At 39.4% G+C, this 25,361-nt stretch overlaps 1 protein-coding gene across 1 annotated transcript in view; it reads right to left on the bottom strand.

The window, feature by feature from the left end:
• LOC121200313 (phospholipid phosphatase-related protein type 5-like) overlaps positions 1-25,361 on the bottom strand; it is a 67,162-nt gene that overhangs the window by 21,367 nt on the left and 20,434 nt on the right. The window contains exons 2-3 of the mRNA XM_041065533.1: positions 21,459-21,591; positions 6,945-7,195 (exon numbers count right to left, since the gene is read on the bottom strand). Coding sequence (XP_040921467.1) covers positions 6,945-7,195; positions 21,459-21,591 — 384 coding nt within the window. The remainder of the gene's footprint in view (positions 1-6,944; positions 7,196-21,458; positions 21,592-25,361) is intronic.

Raw genomic sequence — 25,361 nt, 5'->3', positions numbered from 1 at the left:
GAGGATGGAGAAGAGGAGCCTTTGGTACTCTCTCTGGCTGCTGAAATGCCATGAAACAACCTACAGAGCTGCAGGTGGAACCACATCACATCATACCACATCATAATATATAGATTTTTTTTCTTTACAGTGCAAGTAATTTTCATTTGAATAAGTGTATTTTGTCAGCATGACTGGGCTGATTTATCAGTTACAAAGTGCAGTCAGTGTAATATTTCTCACACTTCAAAAATCTGAACGCCTTCTAGTTAAAAGGTCTTATAAACGTGAATTCAACACAAGTTGACGTGTTTTACAGAGCATTTACCCTCCACAGTGGAGCTGTTTCTTGAACTACAACCATTTGAAACATGCATGTTAATATCCAATCTGGCCTTGTTTTGGTGCCATCAAATCAACCTTGGAAAGATGGAGGAGGATGGAGGCAGGGCAGAGGGAGAAAAAGAGACAAATATAGAGAGAAAATGTCTATGTTCAGCTCTAATCATTAATCTGTTGTGTTGAGGCAGCAGACAGCCTCTAAAAGCCTTATTGTATTTTTCATTAGTGCACAATCTCCTCCAAGGCCATATCAAATGTTTCCATTTCTCTCTCTGCTCTTAATTTATTCTTCATTTCTTTTGATTATTCAGGACTTAAAAATATCATGTTGCTCCACTTGCACTGCAAAATGGCTGCAGAGCAGAATGACTTTAGAGAGCATTCTGCAAGGTTCTCTTTATATCTCTTCTCCATTAACAAGAGTATGAATGTGCTGTGAGACCCACAGAGCCTCACATATGAATATATACTCAGTTGGTGGTTTATTAGGTATATTCTTTTATTATACACCCAGCTAAAACACATGTAGTCTAATACAACAGTCCTGCAATAAATTCTACCTCCATGAAGGTTATAATCTTCAAGTTTTATTGAAATTGTTTAAGAGAGGTATTGATTCAACTGCATGATAATTTTGGAGGATGTGGTGTGTGGTACTGTTGAAGTGCACTGCATTATACAAAGTGATATTTCTGCTATTTGGCCTATAAATAGGGTGCAAAAAAACAAGAAAAACACCTGTCCACTTAATGCAGTACAGTTCAACAGCACCACAAACTGCAGCCTCCAAAATTATCATAAAGTTGAACACCTCTTGGACAGTTTCAATATAAACTCAACATTATAACTGTCAGGAAGGAGGATTTATTATAAGAATACTTTGTTAGACTGCATTAGCTTTCGCTGGGTGTATAATAAACTGCCATCTGAGTGTATGTGACTATACAGTAGCTCAAATATACTGCCAAGAGCAGATGCTGATCCTTTGTTTTTTTAATCATTTATAAATAGTACTTGTAGTACCATAAATATAATAAAAGCAAAATAAGAGATGCACCTTATTTACTTTGCTTGTTGTATTTCATTTTATTTATTTCTGAGATTATTTTTAATTTAGTTACAGTTTGACTGTTTTACATTCAAGAACTTCAGGAATGTTTTTTTTTTTATTTCTGTTTTATTTTTATTTCTAGGAATACTACAAAAATTGATCCTGAACAATTTCTGTCACATCACTGGTTCTCACCACAGCCACACGCCTGTCTTCAATAAAACTGAAAAAGCAGATAGTAGGTAGTACTTTGGCCAGACTTCATAAAAATAAGATGATGCACACTGTCATTGCCCTGGTTACTGTGTTTTGGAAAGGATTGGTGGGAATGAATGGTCTTGAGGGAGTTATAAGCAAGACCTATGCCTTTTCAAGGAACTGTGAGAATTCTTTTCTGTATACCAGTCTCCAACATGGTTGTTGATTTGAAGGAGAAGCTGTGCAGAATAATTAATTATAATGAACTACATTTGATGTGCACATAAACATGGGTGCTTTCTGTGGCTATTTTGCAGTAGTTTAATTATGGTCACACAAAATTTGAAATTTGTGTGTGATTGTGGCTTCACATTGACGTCATTACTCCATTTAGAGACTGCAGATGGAAGAGATACCTGCTGCCTTCAGGTGGCTGAGACTCACCAGAGTAAAGGAAAAGCCATCAGCATAGGCTGCTAACTGCTGTGGATTAAAGATGTTGTCTTGCCATACCATATTGGCAATTAAACTTTAGATTTTCTATGTGATGACATATCAGCTAGAAGAAGAATTTATGATGAAAAAGAAAATTAATAACATTAATAAAGGTTTGTGTGATTTCATGAGTATTTTTTCATGTATGGCTTCATCAAATAATGTGATCAACATACTATGGGAAAAAAGTTTGCTGAATAATTGCAGGTAACAGACTGCGCCAGACGCAACTCATTCTTGGCACCAAGATTCCACTGCACCACTGGATAGGTATCGCCACACCCCCTACTGTGCCACTCCTCCCACGGGGGTGCATGGTGAATCATGAAGACACCAAACCGACAGTCAAGCAAAAAGACTGATGAAGACATCAGTTCACACTTGCCTGCACATAACAGAGCTAAATACTTTATTCTAAATATATTAATAATATGGCCCCCCAAAAACCCCAATTATCCCTGCACCATTAGTGGAATTATCATTGCTGATGCAACTGCTATAATTGATATTCTGATAAAATTATTATGAAAAAGTCTGCACGGCTCTAGTTCAGGAAGAGGTGATGTCATCAGTGACAGTATTTTTTTTCAGTGAGTGAGCTGAGGGAGAGCTCTGCACTAGGCTGCTCTTGATGTCTCTGAACTTGTGTGTATGCACACATATGCACACGTTTTACGTTAACCTTGGTGACTCTGTAGGTGATTTTCTCAGTAGCAACTGGTTTGCATGTATGGCTATCCTGCACAGTGCATGGTTTGTGAGTACCCTAATGGAGTTTCTATTTGTATTTGGTAATGTGGTCAGTGTGTATCTGTGGCCTTTGGACCCAAGTTTGAACAGCCACTGTCCCTTAACATATCTGTGCATGTCCCTGTTCTGCAGTCATGATTCACGTTACTCACACAACTGTCAGGTCGGACTGGTGACACTGTGGTGTTTGTGTGTAAGTGTGTGTGTGTGTGTGTGTGTGTGTATGACTGTCCTTCATTGGGTCAAGGTAATTTCTCCCTGTGAGGCTGGCGGCTCGTATGAGCTGTCACATACTATCAATGTTATACTTAGAACAACCTGCTAGTTGACCTCTGTAAGAACACCCAGGACCCACACACATGCACACACATACACACACAACAAATGTAAAGTATATTTTTAATGTTTCTTGTTTGAACCTCAATTGACCCGAGACTCCTCTGGTCAACTTGATTTGTCTTAACAGCCTCTGAGAGCATTTCATATGGTACACGCTCTAACCTATATTTCCCATTTAATGTCAGACATTAGCAGCTGTTGGCATGCTCACTATATCAGAGGCTTGTCAGCTAAATGGAGAGTGTGACATGAAAAATTCAATCTGTGGAGATGAGGGTGAGCAGCTCGTCCTCCACTCAGTGACGTGTCAGACATCAATCTCTCTGTCTTGCCAAGTTCAAATGGTGTCCTGTGGTATTACTGAGGGGGACCTGCTCAGACAGATACACCCAACCACTGTGCTGTGGAACAAGCGCTGGCTGCTGTGTTAATATATTTATGCTAATTTAAAGCGAAATTCCAAAGAGATATTTTACTGTAGGCTTTGCTCAGTTTCTCAGCCAGATATTAACCTTTTATTTCAGACTGCATCACATCCAATCAAAATGATCCAAATCTGACATGATGGGTGCAATGTATTTTTTATGATAACATATCAGTAACGTCAGTAACTTATTTTTATACCATTTTTTTGTGTGCAGGGAGTCAACAGGAGTCAACAGGAAGGTATGTGTATTATTGTGTGTGAGGTGCGTCATTATGAACATGGTGTTATTAATTCTTAAAAAATCCTATGTGAAGGTATTGTCAAGGGTACAGGATAACATTTCTGGACTTATATATTGTACTTTTCCAATGTTCTTTAAAGTGTTACAAATATACTTTTGTGTAAGTAAATATATTTCCAAGCAAAATTTGCATGCCTTCCAACAAAAGGAGTTTTAACAAGACCTACATTTAGTTGTTTTATTTTTACAAACTGCAAGTGCTTTTTTTCTGGGAGCATTACCTCCTCTTTTTGCCCTGGACTTCAGGGGATGTTAAGTTACTTCAGAGTAAATTGAATGTAATAACATTTGTACTTTTTGGCATTAAAGTTTAATATGTTTTTATGCAAAGTTTGCAAATTAGGTGAGAACACTGAGCAAGGCAGGACTGCTGCTTAGCTTGTGATGCAGAAGTGTACTGTAGAGATCATGATGGCTAACTTTGCCTACAATATTACACAGGCACAGAGAGCATTTACTGTATGCACGACGGACCCTGTGAATGTTTGTTTTTTCTATAACTGCAAATGTTTATAAATGGCATGGTGTTACATGCATTCACGACTGTCTCATCTTTCCTAAGGTGCACAGGAGGGCATGTTTCTGGAATCTTTCATTTGAATAAGCAGAGGAAGAGCTGAGAAGTGATAGCCAACATAGCTGAACAGACAAGCCTTAAAAAAAATTAAACTTAAAAGGAAAATGTAAAGAAATTATGTCACAGTACAGCACAGCACCACCCACACTAAGTAGAAATACCATGGCAACGAACAAACAGAAGCTGGGGGACTACAAAACAAGCTGAGACTCACACAGCTGGATAGAATGCCTAAATATAAACACAGTCCCATCATGCAGTCATCACACAGTCTGCCTCTGTCAGTCTATAGAAGCCACACTGTATAATCAATACCCGACAACAAGAATTGACATGCACACCCTCTCTCCATGGTTGTACCACTAGTATCCACACTCACAACATACAACTGTTTAAAAGAGGTTTTGGTGGAAGCCAACATGCTTCCACACCTATGCTTCACGTGGTAAATCCAACAGTGTTTAAAGGAGCAGAGCAACATTTTGGGAAATACATTTATTCATTGTCTTTTTGAGAATGAGAAACAAAATATATATATATATATATATATATATATATATATATATATATATATCAGTCTCATATCAGTGTGTTTCAAACGTGTAGTAACATATGATGTGATCTCATGCTTGCTTCAGGACAGTAAAATATTTTTATAACCAGTGGGAATGATTCACAAAGATAAAATAACAAGAGTTAGGTTGTTCATAAAATATGACTGTTGTACAGGGACATTTTTGGGGCCAAATCCTTCATAATTGCTTTTGGTTGCAGCTAAAAAGTGACACAGTCTACATTCAGGCCAAAACATTACGATAGGTAGTTGTAGTCTCTTACTGTTACATTACCATTTGAATAATGTAACAGTAATAAGTAATTACAGCCTCATTTTGATAAATCCTTGGGTTCAGCAGATGTTGCATGGCTGTGTTTGGCCCTGTCATTGGTGTAATGACCGAGACAATGAGAGTATGAAGAGGGGTAATCACCATCTCCTCAAAGCTGTAGGGTTGTGTGTGTGTGTGTGGGTATGTGCCCTTGCTCTGTGTGTACAGACTGCATGTATGCCCTAAACGCAGAGCTGTACACACACAATGGTCTTTGCTAAATGACCTAGATAAAAGAGGCAATCTGCTCTTCCCATCGTGCAGGGAGTCACTGATGGTCCAACTCTATGCATCTATCGCTCATGGGCACGCAGGCAGACGGTGACTCTCTGACACAGAAAATCAAAGCAATCAGACCATCAGCTAGAATCAGAACCCTTCTGGAAATGTTTGATTTGTGTGCTGTGTTTAAAGGATAAATCCACAGTAAATGACAGGGCCGGAATCGTCTGCTGCTCTGGTCTCTGTGGGTTAAACATATTGGACTTCTGGCCACTAAAGAGGATGATTTGTTTATTTATTTATTTTTAGCTTTTCAATAATTTGCAACTCACTGTGCAAAAAGAACGAAAGAATGCAACGACACTGAAAGTCAGATACTTAAATTAAAGAGCTGAGATATAATGTTGGATTGACAAAATAAGCTTTGCTCCTTGATGGAGCTCTTATAGAATCTGAGAAGGAACAAGGATTCTGCTGGGAAAACTGGAAATGAGACTGGTTTCTTTCTATTTTTTATATGTATACATTCATTTGCTCTAGTTGGTGCTGCAAAGCAGCGATCTGTCTTGTTGTTTTCTCCATATCATGGTATTTTATGTTATATAGCCACAAAGCTTAAAAAACAGAAGTTTTCTAGCACAGTGGGATTATTTGGATTGATGAGTAATTCTATATGCAAGGTAAAGCCCTGCTCCGTCAGCCTCCAGCTTCTCTCAACACCCTGCCCCTCTCTGCCTGCTTCCCAGCTTGCCACCTTGCCCACCAGTCTGCCATTCAGCCACCATCTTCTCCCAGCTCCCTGCCTCCTTCTGCCAGGACAGTCAACGCTCATCCTTTCCCTTCTAACCATCCATAAATCTTCTCACTGCTTTTGGGTTTGCTTGTGTAATTGTAACAGTATATTTATATTTTAATGGAAATACTGTCCTCCCAATTTACCGATACATACAAGTGGGTATAAGCAAAAATGATAGGAATAGGAAAAGAAAATAGAATTAGAAATGGGTAATAATCCGTGGGTATTTTTCAACTAACAGGTACATATTCTAATAATAAGCAGTATGACCTGCTGAGTAACAAGCTGCCATTTGGGAGGAATTCAAAGGACTTATATTTTATGTATTTATTTATTTTTTCCTGGTACATTTGATGAGAACAGGTACTCCTTAGCAGTAGACAGTAGATTTTTACCCCCTTATTCCCTAATTACTTGTTCCCTTATACCTATAAGTACAGCATATATAAGAGATATTCAAACTTTAAAAATGTGAACTCATAATGTTTTAGTTTTCAATAAACCATAATGAATATGAATTCTATTAGTCTGACCCACAGTATCGATAAAAAGAGCAGTAAATGTAGGAAAAGTAACTCACAGCCAGGTAGAGAGCAGCGTAGACACTGAGTGCAGCCTCCTTGGATGGGAAGGTTTTACGGGCCCGCATGATGTCATCCTGGTTTCCTGTGCAGGCCTCCTGGTGGCTGATGTAGCGCAGAGCCTGCTGGCACCCCAGTGCCGTGTAGTTTGGCTTACAGACTGTCAGGAAGTAGGGAGCAAGGTTTCCTGTCACTACCTGGCCTGCGTTGACAAAGATGTCAACGGTGAAGAGGCCAAAGGTGTAGACTCCTGGGAACAAAGGAGAAGACAATGAAGATGATGGGAAGAAGTGGAGAAGTGGACATATGGTAGGCAGAGCCATCAACAGCAAAGTTGGTGGTATTAAGACTGAAAAGATGGAGATAATTAAAAATAGTGATGACAACAACAACATGCTAATAACCTGAGCACAACATTATGAATGCCTTCAAGGACAGACTGTCTGAAAATGTGCACTGTTACCCCAATATTAAAAAAAAAAAAAAAAACATTACATGGTCTGTGGCTATTCAGAACAACTGCACCGACGTCAGTGCTTGTGCATTGTGCTTTGCTGGCACGGAGGAAATAAATTCAAAACTAAAAACAACCCAAAGGCAAGTACTTTACAAAGAAAGCAAATAATAAAAGCAAGAATAAAAATAAGAACCAGAACTTAAGATATAAACAAGATAAAATGATTTAAATAATTGCAACAATGACATAAGTTAAGGAAAACCCATACAATGTCTTAGTGTCTTATTTTAGCAAGTGGTTTATGCAATCAAATCCAATTCTATGTGAATAAAAACAACAAATGTCTCAAATTCTCATTGATTATGCCACACAAATTTCAAAAAGGCAGCAAGAGATGTGTTTTATTTTTCTATTTTATAATTTATATTATAATGTAAGCCAATCCAGAAATGCAAATTTTCCAATAATATCTCTGGTGTGTTGTGTACTTTGAATGAATGGCAGCAGGGAGCAACTTACAGTTGCAACAGTTAGTAAAGTAATGAATTAGTTGATTACATACAAATGAGAAAACAATCAACAGGTAAATCAATACTGAAAATAATTGTTAGATGCAGCCTGCATACAACTCGACTGCCCTGGTTACTTGCTGCATTCAACTTGTATTATTCATTCATTCAGTGGTTTCTGTAGTTGCCTTTGTCAAACGGCAAGTCATTATAAACAGACAAAGGTGTGAAATAGCTGTGCGAGTCTATGAGAGTCATCCTTGTTCTCCTTGCTTGCTGCCACTGACCTCAACACCTCACCTGCTGTCATGTTTACATTGGGAACATGGAAGGCGAATGCAGCAAACTCTCACTGCTTGACATAACTCTATATAGATTACATGTCTGTGCATCCCAAAGCCTCGACATACTACAGAGAAGAGAATACTCACAACACACCCACATCAGGATTATCACACCCAGCACAGTGGTGAACACATATCACAGTGGTGTTATCGGCCATTACCACCAGTTAACTCCCATGCTATTTTGTTTTATTCAGCCTCATTTTCTTTTTCTTATTAACTTTTCTAAAGTTCTACATGCATATTAACAATAATGCAGATGAGGCACTTATTTTCTTATCCCACAAAATGATGGATTGGGTTTTACATGATCCATTTTGTGCAGAAACAAAGATTCAGTGTAACCCCTCTCTGCAGCTCTGCTGCCTCCCCTCTCCTTAATCTCCTAAAAAAGACACATTGTGCTGAGATATTGGCAAAGTGCTTCATAAAGCAACAAGGGTGGGACATAATTCATTCAACCTACTTGTATCTTCAGTGTGAATAATTCCCTCTAACTCTAGAAGAAGCCTATCTATCCCACAGCAGAGACCCGTTGTTCCTCACACTGTGTGACGCTGCTTAAGACAGGCCCGCTGTCTACATGGACACTTCAGTACCATGAAAACAATCCCTTGCTGCTCACTAATACCAAACACACACACACACATTGTTTAACAGTCACCTGGGTGTCACCATCCATGAATTCATACTGCTCTTAACCAAACCAGCCAGGCTTTACGTCTCAGTGATTGAAGGGCTTTAATAGAAATAATTGCTTCCCTCCTACGAGAGCCCGGCCCTCTGTCACACTAAATTACCAAACAGGTGCTTAGTCAGACAACTCTCTCTCTCTCTCACACACACACACACACACACACACACACACACACACACACACACACACACACACACATACACACACACACACACACACACACACACACACACACACACACACAGAGAGGAGTTCACCATGCCACAAAAACACACACACTTCCAAGATGCATTATTTGCTTGGGCAACAATAGTAGCTTTTCCAGGTACTGTCAAGTGTTTGTGCTGCTGCAAACTAATTCAGCCCAGGCTTTGAAGCTGGAAGCTCATGAAAGCAGGCAGCAAGGCGTCACGGCCATTGAGCAAGGCATGTCTTTCTTCTTCTTTCACACAAGTTCTTGTTTTAAATGTCACTGTCTAAGCCTTTGCTTTTCCTTTCTCATTCCTCATCAGCCAGACAGAGGAGCAGTACGTGGCTCCAGATGCTGACAGGTCCATTTCTTAACAAGCATCAAATAGATTTTGTCAAGCGTCGTGTGACTCACTCGCCGAGCATAGCTCAGCGTTCCGACACTGTCCCACTTTCACCGATACGAACATGTAAGTGTGGGCACTCCGTGTTTTCTGGATGACTTACACTCACTAGTTAACCCCCTAACACCCATCCCATTCAGCTTTGGGAACACAGAACAGGACAACCAAAAATTGCTTATTAGGGCATAAATCTAATTCAGTTTGCCTGCTTCAAACAATGCCATAATCTGCTGCAGAGCTACTGTTTTGCCATGCATGTGTATGTGCTCTGTAGTCTACACATGCTTATAGGGTGTGTGTGATCCTTCTGTTCCTCCTGTCTTATAAAGTATATCTTTGCAGGTCTGTGTGCGTGTGTGTGTGTGTGTTGGAGGATGAGCAGGGTTGAAGCACTGCACCTCTTCTTTGATCTGTTGCCAGTCTCTCTACAGTGCTGCAGCATGATGCACAACCTAGTCAGTCTCAAAGTTATCACAGTTTTCCAGGCTCCCCCTCTGCTCACAAACACTTTAACATGCACAAGTCACAGGAAGAGACCTCTGAACACTGGTCAGTGTCGAATATGAAGATGATACTAAGCTCAATGTCACAGGACAAGACAGTGTTTAAGCATGGATTTCTATGGCAGTTAAATGTATTCATCTGAAAAAGACTGAATTTGGATTGTTTTCCTTGTGACCACGAAGATAGATCAGTTAGTATTCACTACACAAAACCGGCAGTGAAATCGGTTAATATTTGCAAAGTAGGATTTTAATCAAGATAGAGAGAACTGATCAGGTGTGTTGATTTAATAATTGATTTTCAGTCTGTAATAGGGCTGAATACCAACAACAGAGATCCTCGTATTTCCTCTGACTTCTTGCCAAAGCCTTCCCTTTTTCTTCCCTTTGTTTTGGGAAGAATTCCAGGATTGTTTGTGTGTCTGTTCACCTGTGTGTTGGTTTCCACTGCTCATTAACAGAAGTGAAAGCCCTGGATGTTTTGGTGCCCTAGACAAACTGTTCTCTCTCTTTGATCTCCAAATCATAGAGCAGAGCATCGTTCAATAGATGTGGAGAAGATTCCACAGAGAGATGTTGCTCTTAAGAGTTATGGGAAATAGCTGATGGTTCTTTAGCTTCCCCCACCCCCGGGTGGCTGAGGTGTGTCACAGGTAGGCTGATTTTTTTTTTGTGTGTGTGTGTTATTCCCCATTGTTCTCTGCCACCTCTCACCAATTACATATTTTGTTTGAAGTATCACAAGTTAGAATGTTTCCTATAATATTTTCTATAGTGATTAAAATAAAATTAATGCTGAGTGGGTATATTTGTCATTTGAACTGTTGAGGCAGGAATGAGGAAGGTTTGGATTGGATTCAGACAGCCTCTCTAGCATGAACAAAATACATGATCATCATCATGCTCTTTTATCAACATTGACTACAGACAAATCCAGGTTGTAGACTGGCATATAATATTGTATTGTATGAAGTAAAAATGTGAATTGCAGGACACATTGAACACACCTTCTCTATTGTTGGCATTCAACCCTACTCCAGACTGAAGCACCTTTACCAGGAAACGGGCCCAGGAGTTCCTGTACAATTGCTCATTTATCGAAAATACAGTCATCAAATTATCATTAAAATCATTAAAATAAAGGTTACAAAGAACAAACAGACAAGCTGGGAAAAAACAGAAGGTACAAGTGTCTCTTCCATGAAATCTGTCTTACCTATTTTTTTTCCTTATGCTTATATTTAAACTCTGAGCAACTTGTCAACAAAGGATGGACCAGCCATTGATACAGACTGAGTGATACGGTTACATGAGGCAGATGGTGAGCTGTCACCCCACATATCTTTTGCTAGCTTGGTCCTTTGTTTTACTTTTTATTTACTTTTACTTTTTTTTATTTCATACTTTAACAGTATCATGTGTCCTGTATCATTTGGTAAGTGACAAAAGTGATCCAAGACAAACCAGACCCCAATGGATCATTTTTGTTCCTGGCCTAGACCAACTAAACCAAACGTGTGAGAGATATAAGTATACTTTCAGTGCTTGGATTGTGTTTGTTTTGTGCTTGCATGTGCCATATTACAAACACAATGCACAATGAGTGGAAAGATCTGCCATAATGTTCATGAAATATAAATTAACAGTCCTAACAGTGTTTTTTCTAATTTATGTTCATTTTACTGTCTTCACTGCTCTCTTTTGTAGTGTGCCAGTATGTGTTCTTACAGCTGCACCATTGTGAGAACAGCCCTTTTCCTGTTTACAGTATAAACTGCTGATAAGCTTCGCCAATGGGCATCATTATAGCACTTCGCCTTGCAGTACTGATATGAACGAATCAGCGCACAATTCTTTTGCACTGGCAACAGTTAGGAAAGTGCAGAGAGGAACACCACCCACTAAATGTGCAAAACAGCTGTTCTGCTTCAGTGGGAGGAAATGCCTCAGTCACCAGGTAAATATAAAGTGGTCAGTGTAGAAATGAATAATACCACTTCAGTTTTGGAAAGCAAGCTAGTACTAGCATGAGCCTGCCCCTGGTTCCCTGCAAGGGTTATCTCAGAGGGTAAGGAGTAGTGACCTATGAGGTTGTTTAAGTTTGGAGGACTTGTTTTGTACATCATGCCCACTGCTAATGACGCAACACTTTATCAAGACCGGAAAATGTAATCTATTAGTCAACAATTCTTTAAGGATCTACTGAATGTGATTCTAAAGAAAGAGAAGGAAAGTGACTAACTGCTTAATGTACCTGGGGGTGTGTTTGTTCATGATCATGATTGATTCCTGATACATGTGAAAAGAACAGGTCCCAGATTAGACTTTAGATGCCTAATCATTTGACAAGAATATTTTTCTATTAACTGATTAATTCCTGCTAAAGTTCAAATTTAATGTGAAGTTCTTGCTCAGGAAGAGATGTGATTAAAGTTTTGTTTGTGTGGAATTAACTGAAGCACGATATGGATTAACACATAATGGGGAAAAATGACCACAATCACAAATTCAAACTATTAATAGCAGCAGGAATGAGAGTGCAATATGGAGGATGGAGAAAAACACTGTGGAGGCTGAGGATTATGATTTTGAAAGACACAGAACATTTTCAAAAAGTGCTTATGATGCAGAGCAACCTTGGGAGGGAGGTCGAACCCAACCAGAGGAACAGGGAGGGATGTCTCTGTGCTGAGTGGAATCAGACGGTCAAAGAAGAGCTGCACTGCATTCAGCAGCTGCAAACATTTGAACATCAGCAAAACTGCAGTCTCTGGAGATGCTGTTCTTGACAGAGGAGTTTGACATAGATTATAAAACGCTAATGCTGAGAGGTGGGAACAAGAGAGGAAGGCTGGGCAGCTCCCTGGGACTGTTGAGGGTTGATTATAGAGGACAGCTCTTGGTGAAATGAGATCCTGTGAGTTGTCCTGCGGGTCCAGTGGTTGCACAAACTGTGGTGTGTGTGCAACATGGGCCTCCGGTGAATCATGTAAACATTAAGAATTCAAATGGCTGTGACATGCTTTGGCGTAAAACCCAAAAATCCATGGACAGCCTCCAAACTTTTAGGTGCCCTGCAATGGTTCACCACAGCTGCACTTTAAAATCCACTTATACATTAACTCCAGTGGCCTTAACTCACAGTGAACAAAATTTATGCCAGATTTACATTACATAATGACAAGGGCCAAACCAGACAGATGTGAGGTGTCAGGAACAAAGCTGAGCATTAGGCATGACCATTGCTATTTAAATACCATGTTGAATGTCATGGTGACAGTCAACGATGCTGTGTGGGTATGTGTGATTTTTCTTTTTTCTTTTTTCTTTTTGCCTTCTCTCACCTTGACATCACCGGTGCACCAACTGAAGTTTCATGTCCAAGAGTAATGTTTTTATAATTCTCACTTTCTACAAAATCTCCTCATGGGAGTAATGGCATGGTTAAGGTCAGGGAAAGATTGTGGAATATTAATTTCAGGTTTGTAACAAGAAGCAAACTTCATCCAAAACCCAACCTCCACACTTTTACTTTACATCTCTCTGCATAAAGGACATATTACTTCTTGCACTTGTTGCCACTGGGTGTAAATTGTGAGGTAGAGACGTAATTTCTAGGGATACTGGCTTGGAGTGTGAAATCACCCTCCGCACACATATATCTCCGGTTCACATCCACACTCAACCTCTTTCTACTGACTAGGAAAGAAACACAAAGAGCCCCTGACACCTCCCTAACACCAACTTCATGCAAAATGTGAAAAACAGCAACCTGTGATTGGTTGGGGTCCAAAGTGTAGCCTAGCATATCTTTTGGCAAAGTCATAGAAAGAATTTAGGATCCTATGATCACCTAATCCATCTATCTCAACAGAGAAAAACATCCAGTGGTGTGAATATTAATATTATACAAATTCTTTCCTCAGTCATGTTATTATCCAAATGTCTAGTTTCTAAATGCCTGAGAATGTTTTTCGTGAGGACATATACAGAGGAACTGCTGCTGAAAAGAAAAGGTCTTTACCAATAGTGTTGGTGCACTTTAAAACTGTAAACTAGCAGCGCTGTGTGTGCCTCAGGGGCTAGCCTCACAGCTTTTAAAACATTTATATTACATAAACTCTTTTACATAATGTCACTGACGAAGGGGCTGTGCATGAACTTCCTAAATCTAAAGTTCAACAAGCAAAGCCTTAAAATGCATGAAGGTAAAAACACACTGCCGAAGTTGAGTGTGTGAGAGCACCACGACCCTCGACTGTGCTCTAAATTTATTCTTTCACACACAGCATGACCCTGTGAATCATTATTCAAAGCAACAGCAGGCCTGAGCGAAAGGGGACTACATCTGCGATACGTCCAAGCCCACATGATCCTGAGCTGCTCTCCAGATGTAAATGCTGACAACAAGCATGTGCAAGCACACATTATGCATGAGTACACACACTCACAAACACACAAAGAAATACATACGCATGGACAATGTGTCACATGTGGACAATAGTACACTTGACATTACCAAAGATAGGGAGAGAGGCCAGAAAAAAGCAAAAAAACAAAAGCAAAACACAAAGGGAGGATCTGGGAGCAACTGTGTTTGAAACAGTTCAGCTTGTGCATGACAGCTGTAGAACACAGCAGGACATTCTGGGTGAAAGAGTGGCAGCTTCTCCCTGACGCAAGGCAACATTCTATACGCTGAGACATGCAGTCAGAATTGCCAAGCGGACTCCATTATTATCAAATAATAAAATATCAAAATAGAGTAGAAATAAATTAGTATAAATAGTACTAGTAGTATAAATAAACAATCAAATCCTCTTGTGTGTGCCGCCCATGCATTTCATTGCATATATTGATAAATATGATCATGTGACAAATAAATCCTTGAATCTTGAATCAAGAAAAATAATTTGTCCACATGAGCTCTAAGGATAAGTATCACATCTGTAGTTCATGGGTAGGATAGGTCTCATGAGAAAAATGAATGAACATCTCATGGAAGCAAACGCAGAAATGGCTTGAGATGGGCGGCGATGTCACGTACAACACACAGCTGTTCATTTTCCCATCTGCTCCCCCATCTGTATGGATGTGATGTGTCATCCTCACTATGATTTTGTCACTCAGCTCACCATATAATGCATCCTTGGCAAGTACAGATCTCTATCCATTCTACATCACTGTGTTCCTTTGTGTGGGAAACACCCACTGGCTATCAGATATCATGTCAAATGTGTACTTGAGGACAGAAGGATCCAAGCTGAAAAAGACTTGGGACCTAGTCCCATTTGGGACTGTCTCATTCTCTGCATGGAAGTCCCAGGTGCATCCCATTGAGAAGTGTAATGAAGTGATTGTGTGCTGTTCTTTTTGTGAATTGGGGAAGTTAGTGGTTTATTAATTTGTGTGCAGATATATAGACATAAGTATTGGCTAAATCAAAATTTTGACCTGAAGATGGCGCTAGAGGAAAAGTCAGGAGATAAACAAAATTCATACATTTCATTTTGCAAGGGAACACGATTGGCTATACCCACTTTCATGGCAATCAATCCAATAGTTATTGAAACATTTCTCTCTGAACACAAAATGTTAATATGCTGGTGACATGAGCGGAAAAATCAGGGGATCACAGAAGTAGTTTTGATTTATCTTTTGGACACCATGTAAATCTGTACAAAATTTAATGTTGCTATACGTTAGTCCAAACTAAAGTGGTGGACTGACCAACCATGGATCAATATAGTGACAATGCCAGACTGTGGCTAAAAACAAAGCTAGTGAGCTGTGAATACAATTCTTGAGTAGTTTTGGCTGAGTCAGTAAAATTAATCAACTGCCCCATATAACTTGAAAACTATAGACAGTAGAGTTGGGCGTTAGCGAAATTTTCATACCATCAAACCTCCTCCACATTTTACCCCGGTCAGGTGATGTCAGGCGAAAATATTCCCTACAAGTACAATTTGAATTTTGAATCAAAGACATTACACGTGAGGACAAGTCGGCTGCAGCTACAGCCCCGCTCATAGATGCCACAAGTGCGCAACAAGATGCCATTGCTTCTCCATGATTATGGAGGCTTGAACTTCTCATTAGAGATTTCAGCAAAATCTACCCTGAGTGGGCTAAACTGGCCAAGATAGCTTGCGTGATCCCTGTCTCCAGTGTGCCAGCAGAGAGAGATTTCTCTATGCAGAACCGCATCAAGACGGCGTCTATGGGATAATGCGCATTGCAAGTTGCGGAGAGATACTGCACACTTTTGATTTCAGCTGCTGTAGCCTATAATTCACTGCAGCAAAATGCATTTTAAAAAAGCCTGAAACATGTCAAGGGATCTTTTTCAATTTGTTAATATATATATCATATATAATTTTTATTGCATATATAGGCTATTTGAAAACGCATATAGTGAACTGACTTTTCTTTATTTCAAGTTGCCAGCACGCCGCATTATTAAAATGGTACGAGCCAGTGCAGATGTGTTTTTTGTTTGCAAATTGTTTTATTTGAGAATACTTTCTTTATATTCATGTTAAAAGAGCGCACCTTTGTGCAATGTCTATTTTAGAAGTTACGCATGGGAGTCAATTGACGGCACGTATTTTATTTGATACAGCCTATACTTTTCAATAAAAAGATTCTAAATTGACATGCTTTGATATCATTCTTATATATCCTGCATATCATTTATAATTTTAAGCTCAGTAAATTCAGATAATACAAACATTTAATAAAAACATTTGTCCGGTAAATTGAAAACCTGCCGGTCACGTTGTATGGTGCCAAGTTTTTCTAGTGGAAACCCTGAATTAAAAATTATGAATGCAAGGTTTAGACGGTGTCACCAAACTGTTGGCTTGTGCCTACACCATTCAGAAATTGAATACCAAACACTAATACTGAAACAATAACAACACGTCACGTTCATAAACTTTATCAAACGTCTCCAAAAGTAAAACATATTAAACTACTGAAGTAAAACTGAAAATTCAACCACACAAGGCACTAAGTAAATTATGTTTAATACTTAATCCTTATCTCCTCTATAAGTGCTTTGCACTTTTTTTTTTACTGACAGTATTGAAACTGATACCGTTGCTATTTTTAAGACCCCGCGGTATACCTTATTACCTTATTACCGCCCAACCCTAATAGACAGGTGACAAATTTAAGTAAAAACCTGATAAAATGAATAATTTAATGTAACATCAGATGCATCCATACAGGGCACAGGGCTTTTTTCAATTTAATATAAAATGATGTGAAATATATGCTTTTGACTTCACTGTCACGAGATCTCAACCCATCTGAGAACCTATGGGAGATTTTGGAACAACATGTTAGCTAACACTTTCCACCACCATTATCAAATAACAAATCGTATGTGGTTGTCTGTCTTTGTGTGTCAGCCCTGGGATTGACTGGCGACCAGTCCAGGGTGTACCCCGCCTCTCGCCAATAGTCAGCTGGGATAGGCTCCAGCTCCCCCGTGACCCTGACGGATTAAGCGGTAGAAAATGAATAAATGAAAGAATGCTGTTCATCCCTCCAGTTGAGTTCCACACAGTTTATTACAAGGAGCACTGAAGCTGGTGAGGTATAGTGAGCAAAACAACTTACTAATGTAAAAATCTTTAGACTGCCCAATATTTTTTTGATGGTCACCGTCACATTAGGTGATTGTACATGAAAATCTAGCTGTGACTTGGCCTGGCGGAGCAGACAGATCATGACCGATCATTACTTGGTGTGGTACCAACAATTCTTTCACGTCAGTGTGTTTACTACTCTGTGGCCGTACTGGTCAGCAACGTAGAACAGCTTGAAGAAGTTGTCAAACTAGGTGACAGAACAGTTCTGATACACAAATGATTTCGGTTCAACATCATGTGGCATTGTCGCCTCACTGATGCTGTATTACTTATCTTCAACTCACTATACAAGATGAAACCAGCAAATGGTTCAACTTTTGCTCATTTATATTGCTTATACCCCACCTCTGTAATGTTAGGCATCAGTTTGATATTGTGCAAAATACCCCAGTATACAACATTTTGAGTTAAACTTCCTTTCATTTGTCATCCATCCATATTCAGTGTTGTGATCATTTTGTTCTATATGTACCATATGTTTTTAAAATCCTTACTCACTGTACCTTGTTTCATCTACTTTCTCTGCTTTATCAGTCATGAAGAAACAAACATCATATTCCCCATGAATTACTGAGACTGCCAGCCTCAATTTAACAGTCCTCTGCTGTACTGGGGAAGCAGGCAGCTCCAGTGTTGCTTTATCAGCAGATGCAGTTGGAGCCCTGCAAAGCAGGCCCATTACTACATTTTGTACCATCCTCTTGCCCTGAAACTTTTGAAATTATGCCCTCTGATCCCACACAAACAAAAATCCCTCCATATATAAGTCAAATCAACTCAGGACTCCTGGCTCCAAAGCTCAGAGAGAGGCAGGCAAGCAACAACCCACAGCCTCACAGGAGAGCTCTGCAGCGCAAGGAGTCGCCCAACAGTGCACAGCAGAGTCTCCACTGGATTCATTCATCTGCTGTTCACTGTGCCAGCAAGCCTGCCAGAAGTATTTATCAATAGCCATGGATCAAATGCACCATAAAACACACAGGCGGACACACTGTATGTAATTGGATTTCCAGATTGTGTATGTTAAATAGTGTTTTGTAATTTGGGATAACTGCTGTTGCTAATGCTGCTGTAAAGAGGCACTGACAGCTCACCACAGACCCATTAGCTGATGTTGGTAAAGAGAAGCAAATGCTGCACCTCTTATGCAGTTTGCTTCAGTGAGCCGTAAGCATTTAGTTAAAGGGCAAAGGCACTTTTCTCCATTCCCCCTGCTAAAATTAAAAAGACAACTGCCTGCATTTCTCAAACACTGCATGCAGAACAAACAGAGTTGAAATAAGTGCCCCAGATGGGAATGGTATTGTACAATGGCGCCTTTTCTAAAAATACTTTCAGAATACTAAAATACTTTTGTCCGGGGGTATACTTCTAAACAGATTCACTTGGAAAATTTTTTGGATTGAGGCATTCAGGAGACAAATCCAAATCAGCTGCCCTAACCAGATGGGTATTCTATTCCAAGCTTCTGATACTGTCTCTAAAAGTCAGATTCAAGTGTGATTCAACCAAAGTGTTTGTCAGAGGATCTGAAGTTCCCGCCTCCTTATCCCTTCCTGATGTCACAACAAGGGCCATCCAAGGCTTATGCTGTGAATTCCCTGGCAATTTTCTCTTTCTGTGAAGACATGATTTGTGCCCTGCCTTGAAATGTGGCCATTCTGAACAGACAAGAACATTTTAGCTTTTAGACGTGGTCAGAACACCGGCTTGAAGGATGAACCCAGCCACCCTTTAAAATAAACAAATTTTCGTTGGTTATGTCTTAAATTTTTCAGTCAAGAACAAACAAACAGTCCTGTTTCTTTTGATGTAGCAAGACTAGATTACCACATATTTCTTCAATGAATGTTTCATCTAGCAGGGAACACAGGATTCTTACTGTGATGCTCTATCACTACTGAAGAAACACAAAGATACAAAGGAAACTCTGCAGTTGAAGCTGTCTATTCTCCTTCCTCTGCTTTGCAGGGTAAATATGACTTTAACTAAAAGTCACGCTCTTTAAAACTGACATCAATTAACACTAAGACATAAGCCTAATTCAGATATAACACTGTACCCATGTATAATACATGATAACCAATTCCAGTCTCTTATGGATGAAAGGAGCTTTAGCCTGGAATGAGAGGCCTGTTAACATTAATGAGCAGCATGAATGGCATGTGGGATGTATAAATGTGAGGGTAAACCCAGGCCACCAAGTAGATTCCCCCTCAGGGATCTAGGTAATAATCTTCTTCTGCAGCTTTTTCTGTTGCTTCCACTTAAGGACAAGAGAGGATGAGAAGAAGCCAGTGTTGTGCTTCAGTGTGTGTGTTTGACAGACTGACACTCTGCGTGTGTGTCTTTTGCTGTTTTACCTGCTCCAATGTTTGCATGTTTGCATATTTGTATGCACCTATACTGTCCGTGCTACTGCATAGACTTACAGGAAGGTGTGTATACAGGTGCATATGAGAAAATGTGTGTTTTTGGAAAGTGTCATGGTTTATCGACATCTTCTGACATTCATGGCTGTATCCACAGGCATCTTCACGTAGGATTTGTGTGGAATGGGTAGATCTGTGTGTAGCTAGCATGCTTGCCAAGTCAGATAACACACAAACTCACAGGACTGTATGTGTTTGACATTAACATTACTGCCATGAATGAGAATATACAGTATATGAGAAAATAAAATTTAAAAGACAGGCAGGAAAATTCAGGTATGAAACTGGCAAACATACCATTGTGAGCCTGATATATATTCTTATTTTATTTCAAGTTTTATTCAGTAGAGCCTCTTAACTCCATACACGTCATTAATTGATGATTTAATCACTGGCACTGTCGCTTGATGCCACTGAATTGCTTTATATGGTTATCTGTTTCGCTCCATTTGTGGGCAGGCTTCATTCACAAAAATGTAACCCTAAAGTAAAAAAACAGAGCTTAAAGTCCTGCTGTTAGAAATCATCAGATGTCATCAGATGACCACATCACAAAATTAATCAGTGTCAGAGACCCAAAAAAAAGCTGTGACAGCTGTGACAGCACTGAGTTGAACTGTGACAGAGATGAAGAGGGAATAGTCTGATATGAAATTATATGACAAAAATGCAAAAAAAATCAAAACAGTCCATGACTGAAATGGGAGGCGATCAAGAAAATGTGGCAGAAAATTCTAAATACGGGACAACTGATGGATTTGACAAGCTGTCTGAAATCCCACACATGTACCACTTAAGAACAGATATAAATAAGAATTGAAGCCAATTGTGTTGCAAGTGCCAGTGAAGCAATAAATTAATAAAATAAATAAAGTAAATGATCTTCCACTTGGGGGAAATCTTTGTTTATCACTGAATACAGGTTTGTGCTGCTGCAAAATATTCATTCCTGAGCTAATCAGAAACAGGGTTCATAGTCTCCATGATATCTAAGCCACCTATATTCAGTGAGATCATGAAATGCAGTTAAAAGATCCAGAAAAGGCAAGTAAGATCACGAGTAAACCCGAACGTAGCCTGCATGTCTTAGGACTGTGAGAGGAAACCAGTCTGAAAAACACTGAAAAATATTCCACATATCTGCATATAGTTTTTAAGAGGTGAATGGGTGGTTGTGTCTGCGAGAGCAGCCATCCACAAAAATACAGCAATTGTGTGTCTAAAAGCACAGAGCAGTAAAAAAAGCACCAATCTAGAGTAACTACTAGACATAACAACTTAGACATAGTAACAACTAGACATAAGCCTCAGACTTACCAAGGAAGCGGAAGGTCCTGCGGACCAGTGGGTTGAGGTAACAGCAGTCCCCAGTGGCCACTGTCTTCTCTGACCGGTCGAACTCTTTGGATGTGTACTGGACCAGGAACAGTACAGTCTCTGTTATGGTAATCTAGACCAGAAAAACAGAGAGAGGAAAAAGTATTTTCATGGGCTAATCAATGGTTTATTTGTGAGTATGAGTTGTCACTGTTGGCAACACACAAACACACGCGCATGCACACACACACACACACACCCCACACACACACACATCAAGTTTAATAGAAGCCAGCTACTGACTGTTGGTAGAAAGGAACACTGATCTCCTGCTTTGCTGACCCATCCAGCTCATGGAAAGACAGTGTCACATGCCTGTAAATCTGAGCTCAAATGTAGTCAGGATTTGTACTGTTGCAGGGCATGTCTGCATTTTTCAACCTACACAGCAAGTTAAATTTTATGAATTTTAAAATTGAATTTGATTTTATGTAATAAATACATAAAATTAAAATAAATGTGCAAAATAAATGTCCACTGGACACTTCAGTTGTGAAGAATTTGCATCCATATGAGCTTTTAAACCTTCTGGCATGTATTTGTCTGTAACCAAAATCAGTGCAATGTCAATATGTGACAGCTGCTGCACTTTGCTGCCAAGAGCTCCACAGCTTGCCAGCCACATTACACCAGCTACTGTTCTCCATCAGACTGCAGCCACCAGTGACCTCACACATAATGACATCCACCGGTACAACATTTACTGTAACACCAGCAGCTCAAAGATCAAAATTGCTCAGTATTACCAGAGCCAGTGTCTTGACAGCAATCCAACTATGGTAGACCAGAGACAGCTACTGCTGCTGGGAGTCCAGACCAGCTACCAACATTCACACATCTTAACCTGATCAAAGAAAGTACTTCTTATATTTATGTCCAGCAGCCCCGGGATTCCCCAATCAGTCAGTTAGCTGAGTAGAAAGTGGGTCCCACTCGTGCGAAACAGTGCTGCTTTGTCAAAAGAGAGATCTCTTTATAGAATTCAATCAAGGGAGAAGGGCTTTGTTAAGAGAGGTGACCAAAAAATGAGTGGTCACTCTGGCTGAGCTCCAGAGATTCTGTGTGGAGATGGGAGAAGCTTCTAGAAGGACAGCCATCACTGCATTACTCCACTGATCTGGGCTTCATGGCAGAGTGGCCAGATGGAAGCTTCTCCTCAGTGAAAGACAGACTGGACTGAAGGTTTACCTCCAACTGGACAATGACCCCAAACACACAGCCAAGACAATGCAGGGGTGGCTTAGAGATAACTCTGTGAATGTACTTCAGTGGCCCAGCCAAAACCTAAACTTGAACCCAACTGAACATTTCTGGAAAGATGTGAAAATGGCTGTTCACAGACAGTCCCCATCCAGTCTGACAGAGCTTGAGAGGATCTGCAGAGAAGAATGGCAGAAAATCTGCAAATCCAGGTGTCAGCACCTTTCTAGGTTTACTGAGTAAAGGGTGTGAATACTTATGTCAATGTAATATTTCAGTTTTTCCTTTTTAATAAATTTGCTTTTCATGTATTTATTGTATATGCAAAGTGATCTGTTTAGATTACCTGATATTCACTGACCTCTAGAAAGACAGTATCAAACTGTGTAACTATACCTAGATAGAACACAACTCCATCCAGGAATCCCACAATCTCAGGGAACCCTGATCAGAGGGAAAGGAAAAATGCATTAGCTGTAGAAAAAAACAAAAACTTAAACAGACGCTGAGAGAGCACCATACTGTTTAAAAAAAACAAAAAAACAAAACCCTATAAACTGACAGGTAACTGTGAGAGTGAAAGTCTGTTTATTTTTCTATCTTTATTCTCCATCGAGCCAAGACAGGACAGGACAGAGTTAGTGGGGCAAAAAAGCAATGCAGCTCTGAATCAACAAATAATAATGAAAAAGGAGCTGATCTCATTCTGTGGACAGGCATAGCACAGCCTGAGGAGACTGCATCCACTGCCTGTCTGCTGAGCTTCTGCTGCTCCAAAACTGCCAAAATTACATAACTTAATAACATCTTCATTTTATGTAACACTTTGCTGTGTCTAAGATAAATTAGAACACCGTTACATAAGAGGAAAACAAAATAAAGGCCAAATAACAGGTATAAAAGGGGGGAAAAACATATTACACTAGACACTTAAACATTTCAAGCTGTTTTAGTATCTTAAAAAGTCTTTGGAGATTTTGAAACAATGCAAAAAAGTTAAAATATTTTCACATGTACTTTTTTTGCACTCAAGCACCCATAAAAGATAAAAACTCACCAAGTGTGTTCTTATAATTGCAAGCTTCAGCAGGTAGGTACTGGTATTATCCTTTGAGTCCTGTATTTTACCCTACTTTTTCACAAAGCACTGTTTGTCTGTTTGCAGTGTATCCATGGATGTACAGACAACTATTAATGGATTACTCTGATACTGAAGAAATCTAAGAAAGATCTAAGTTAATAATATCCTCTGGAAGTGTTAAGTCTCACTAAATTATATCAATGTGTTTCTGTATTCCAGGATTTGACTTAGCTATGGTTCAGAAAAGCACAATTTTTGACTCAAATTTGCCTCAGTTAGTATTGTGCCCTCACATATATCCCTCTGCACCTCCCCTTCAACTCTCCAGCACCCCACCGGGGAGGTGTTTGTCTTTCTCTTTTGTCTTTGCCCTAATGAATGCCCATCTCTACAACAGGTAGTCTGTAACTTACTTGATAGTTAGGGTTATTGTGGACTAATGACTCAAATTACAGAAGTGCACAGTGAATATTATATTGCCCACCTCACTGCCCACCTCCCTCTATAATGTTAATACTGTTGAAATGGTGCTTAAATTTCAGTTGGCATGGCAGATGAACTGTTGAGTAAAAGAAAAAAGTCACTGACATCTAAGAGGTGGAAGACATGGCTGCAGTTGAAATGTCAGTTGAAATGAAGGCACCATCAATTTCTTCACTTTATCAGTTAAAAATTTTGTACAAATGTCAGTTGACATATAATAGGTGGAAGCAACTGAAGCGTCAGTTAAAGTGTACATGAGGAAAACAATGGTTAATGACACAGCTGAAAGGCTCTCATTGCTTTGAAGAAGAAAACTTTAAGTCCTAACACTTCAGATCAGACGTTCTGTGAGGGAGGATGTGCTTGTCAACATTTTGATGAATAATAAATTAATTGTGCATAAAGTGTGGAAACTGTGAAAAAAAACAAAAAACAAAACAAAGAACAACAACAAAAAAAACAAAACAAAAAAAAACGCCCCAAAGCATAGAACAACCCTGATCACCGATCAACCACAACATTTTATATAAACATACACACTGTATATACACACACCACCCAGCTCTTGTAGGCATGAAAATTGAGTCATTTTACCTTATGGAGTTCAGCAGTATTCAAGAAAGCACACAACCCTGACCAATAAAAGAATACAGAAAAAAGCTTACCAAGAATAAATAATATGATATTTCATTCACAATTACAACATCCTGAAAAAAAGCACTCTGATATGGTAATACAATAGCACCCATTGCACTCTCCAGAAAATGTGTCCAAAAACAAGCCATCTCATTCCTAAAATCTAAAGTCCTATGTTATTGTTATTAGTATAATTATTATTGGCATAATGTAATTATTTGAATATATACTTCATAAATATGTCTTAGCGACCAGGTGTGCTCCCAATCCCCAAGATCATTCCAAGAATAGATAATGATATAGTAATCTTTAATACAGTAGTACTACATCAATCTACTGATAATTTCAGTGTTTCAATACAGATTGATTTCTGAAGGAAACAGTGAATTTTGAGTTTGAGTTTCAGTTTAAATTGAGAACTTGGGCCTGTTTGAAAGCTAAAG

Source organism: Toxotes jaculatrix, chromosome 20, assembly GCF_017976425.1.
Source record: "Toxotes jaculatrix isolate fToxJac2 chromosome 20, fToxJac2.pri, whole genome shotgun sequence".
Classification (NCBI taxonomy): domain Eukaryota; kingdom Metazoa; phylum Chordata; class Actinopteri; family Toxotidae; genus Toxotes; species Toxotes jaculatrix.
The sequence above is the reverse complement of the archived record's forward strand: the minus strand, read 5'-3'. Positions and strand labels throughout refer to the sequence as shown.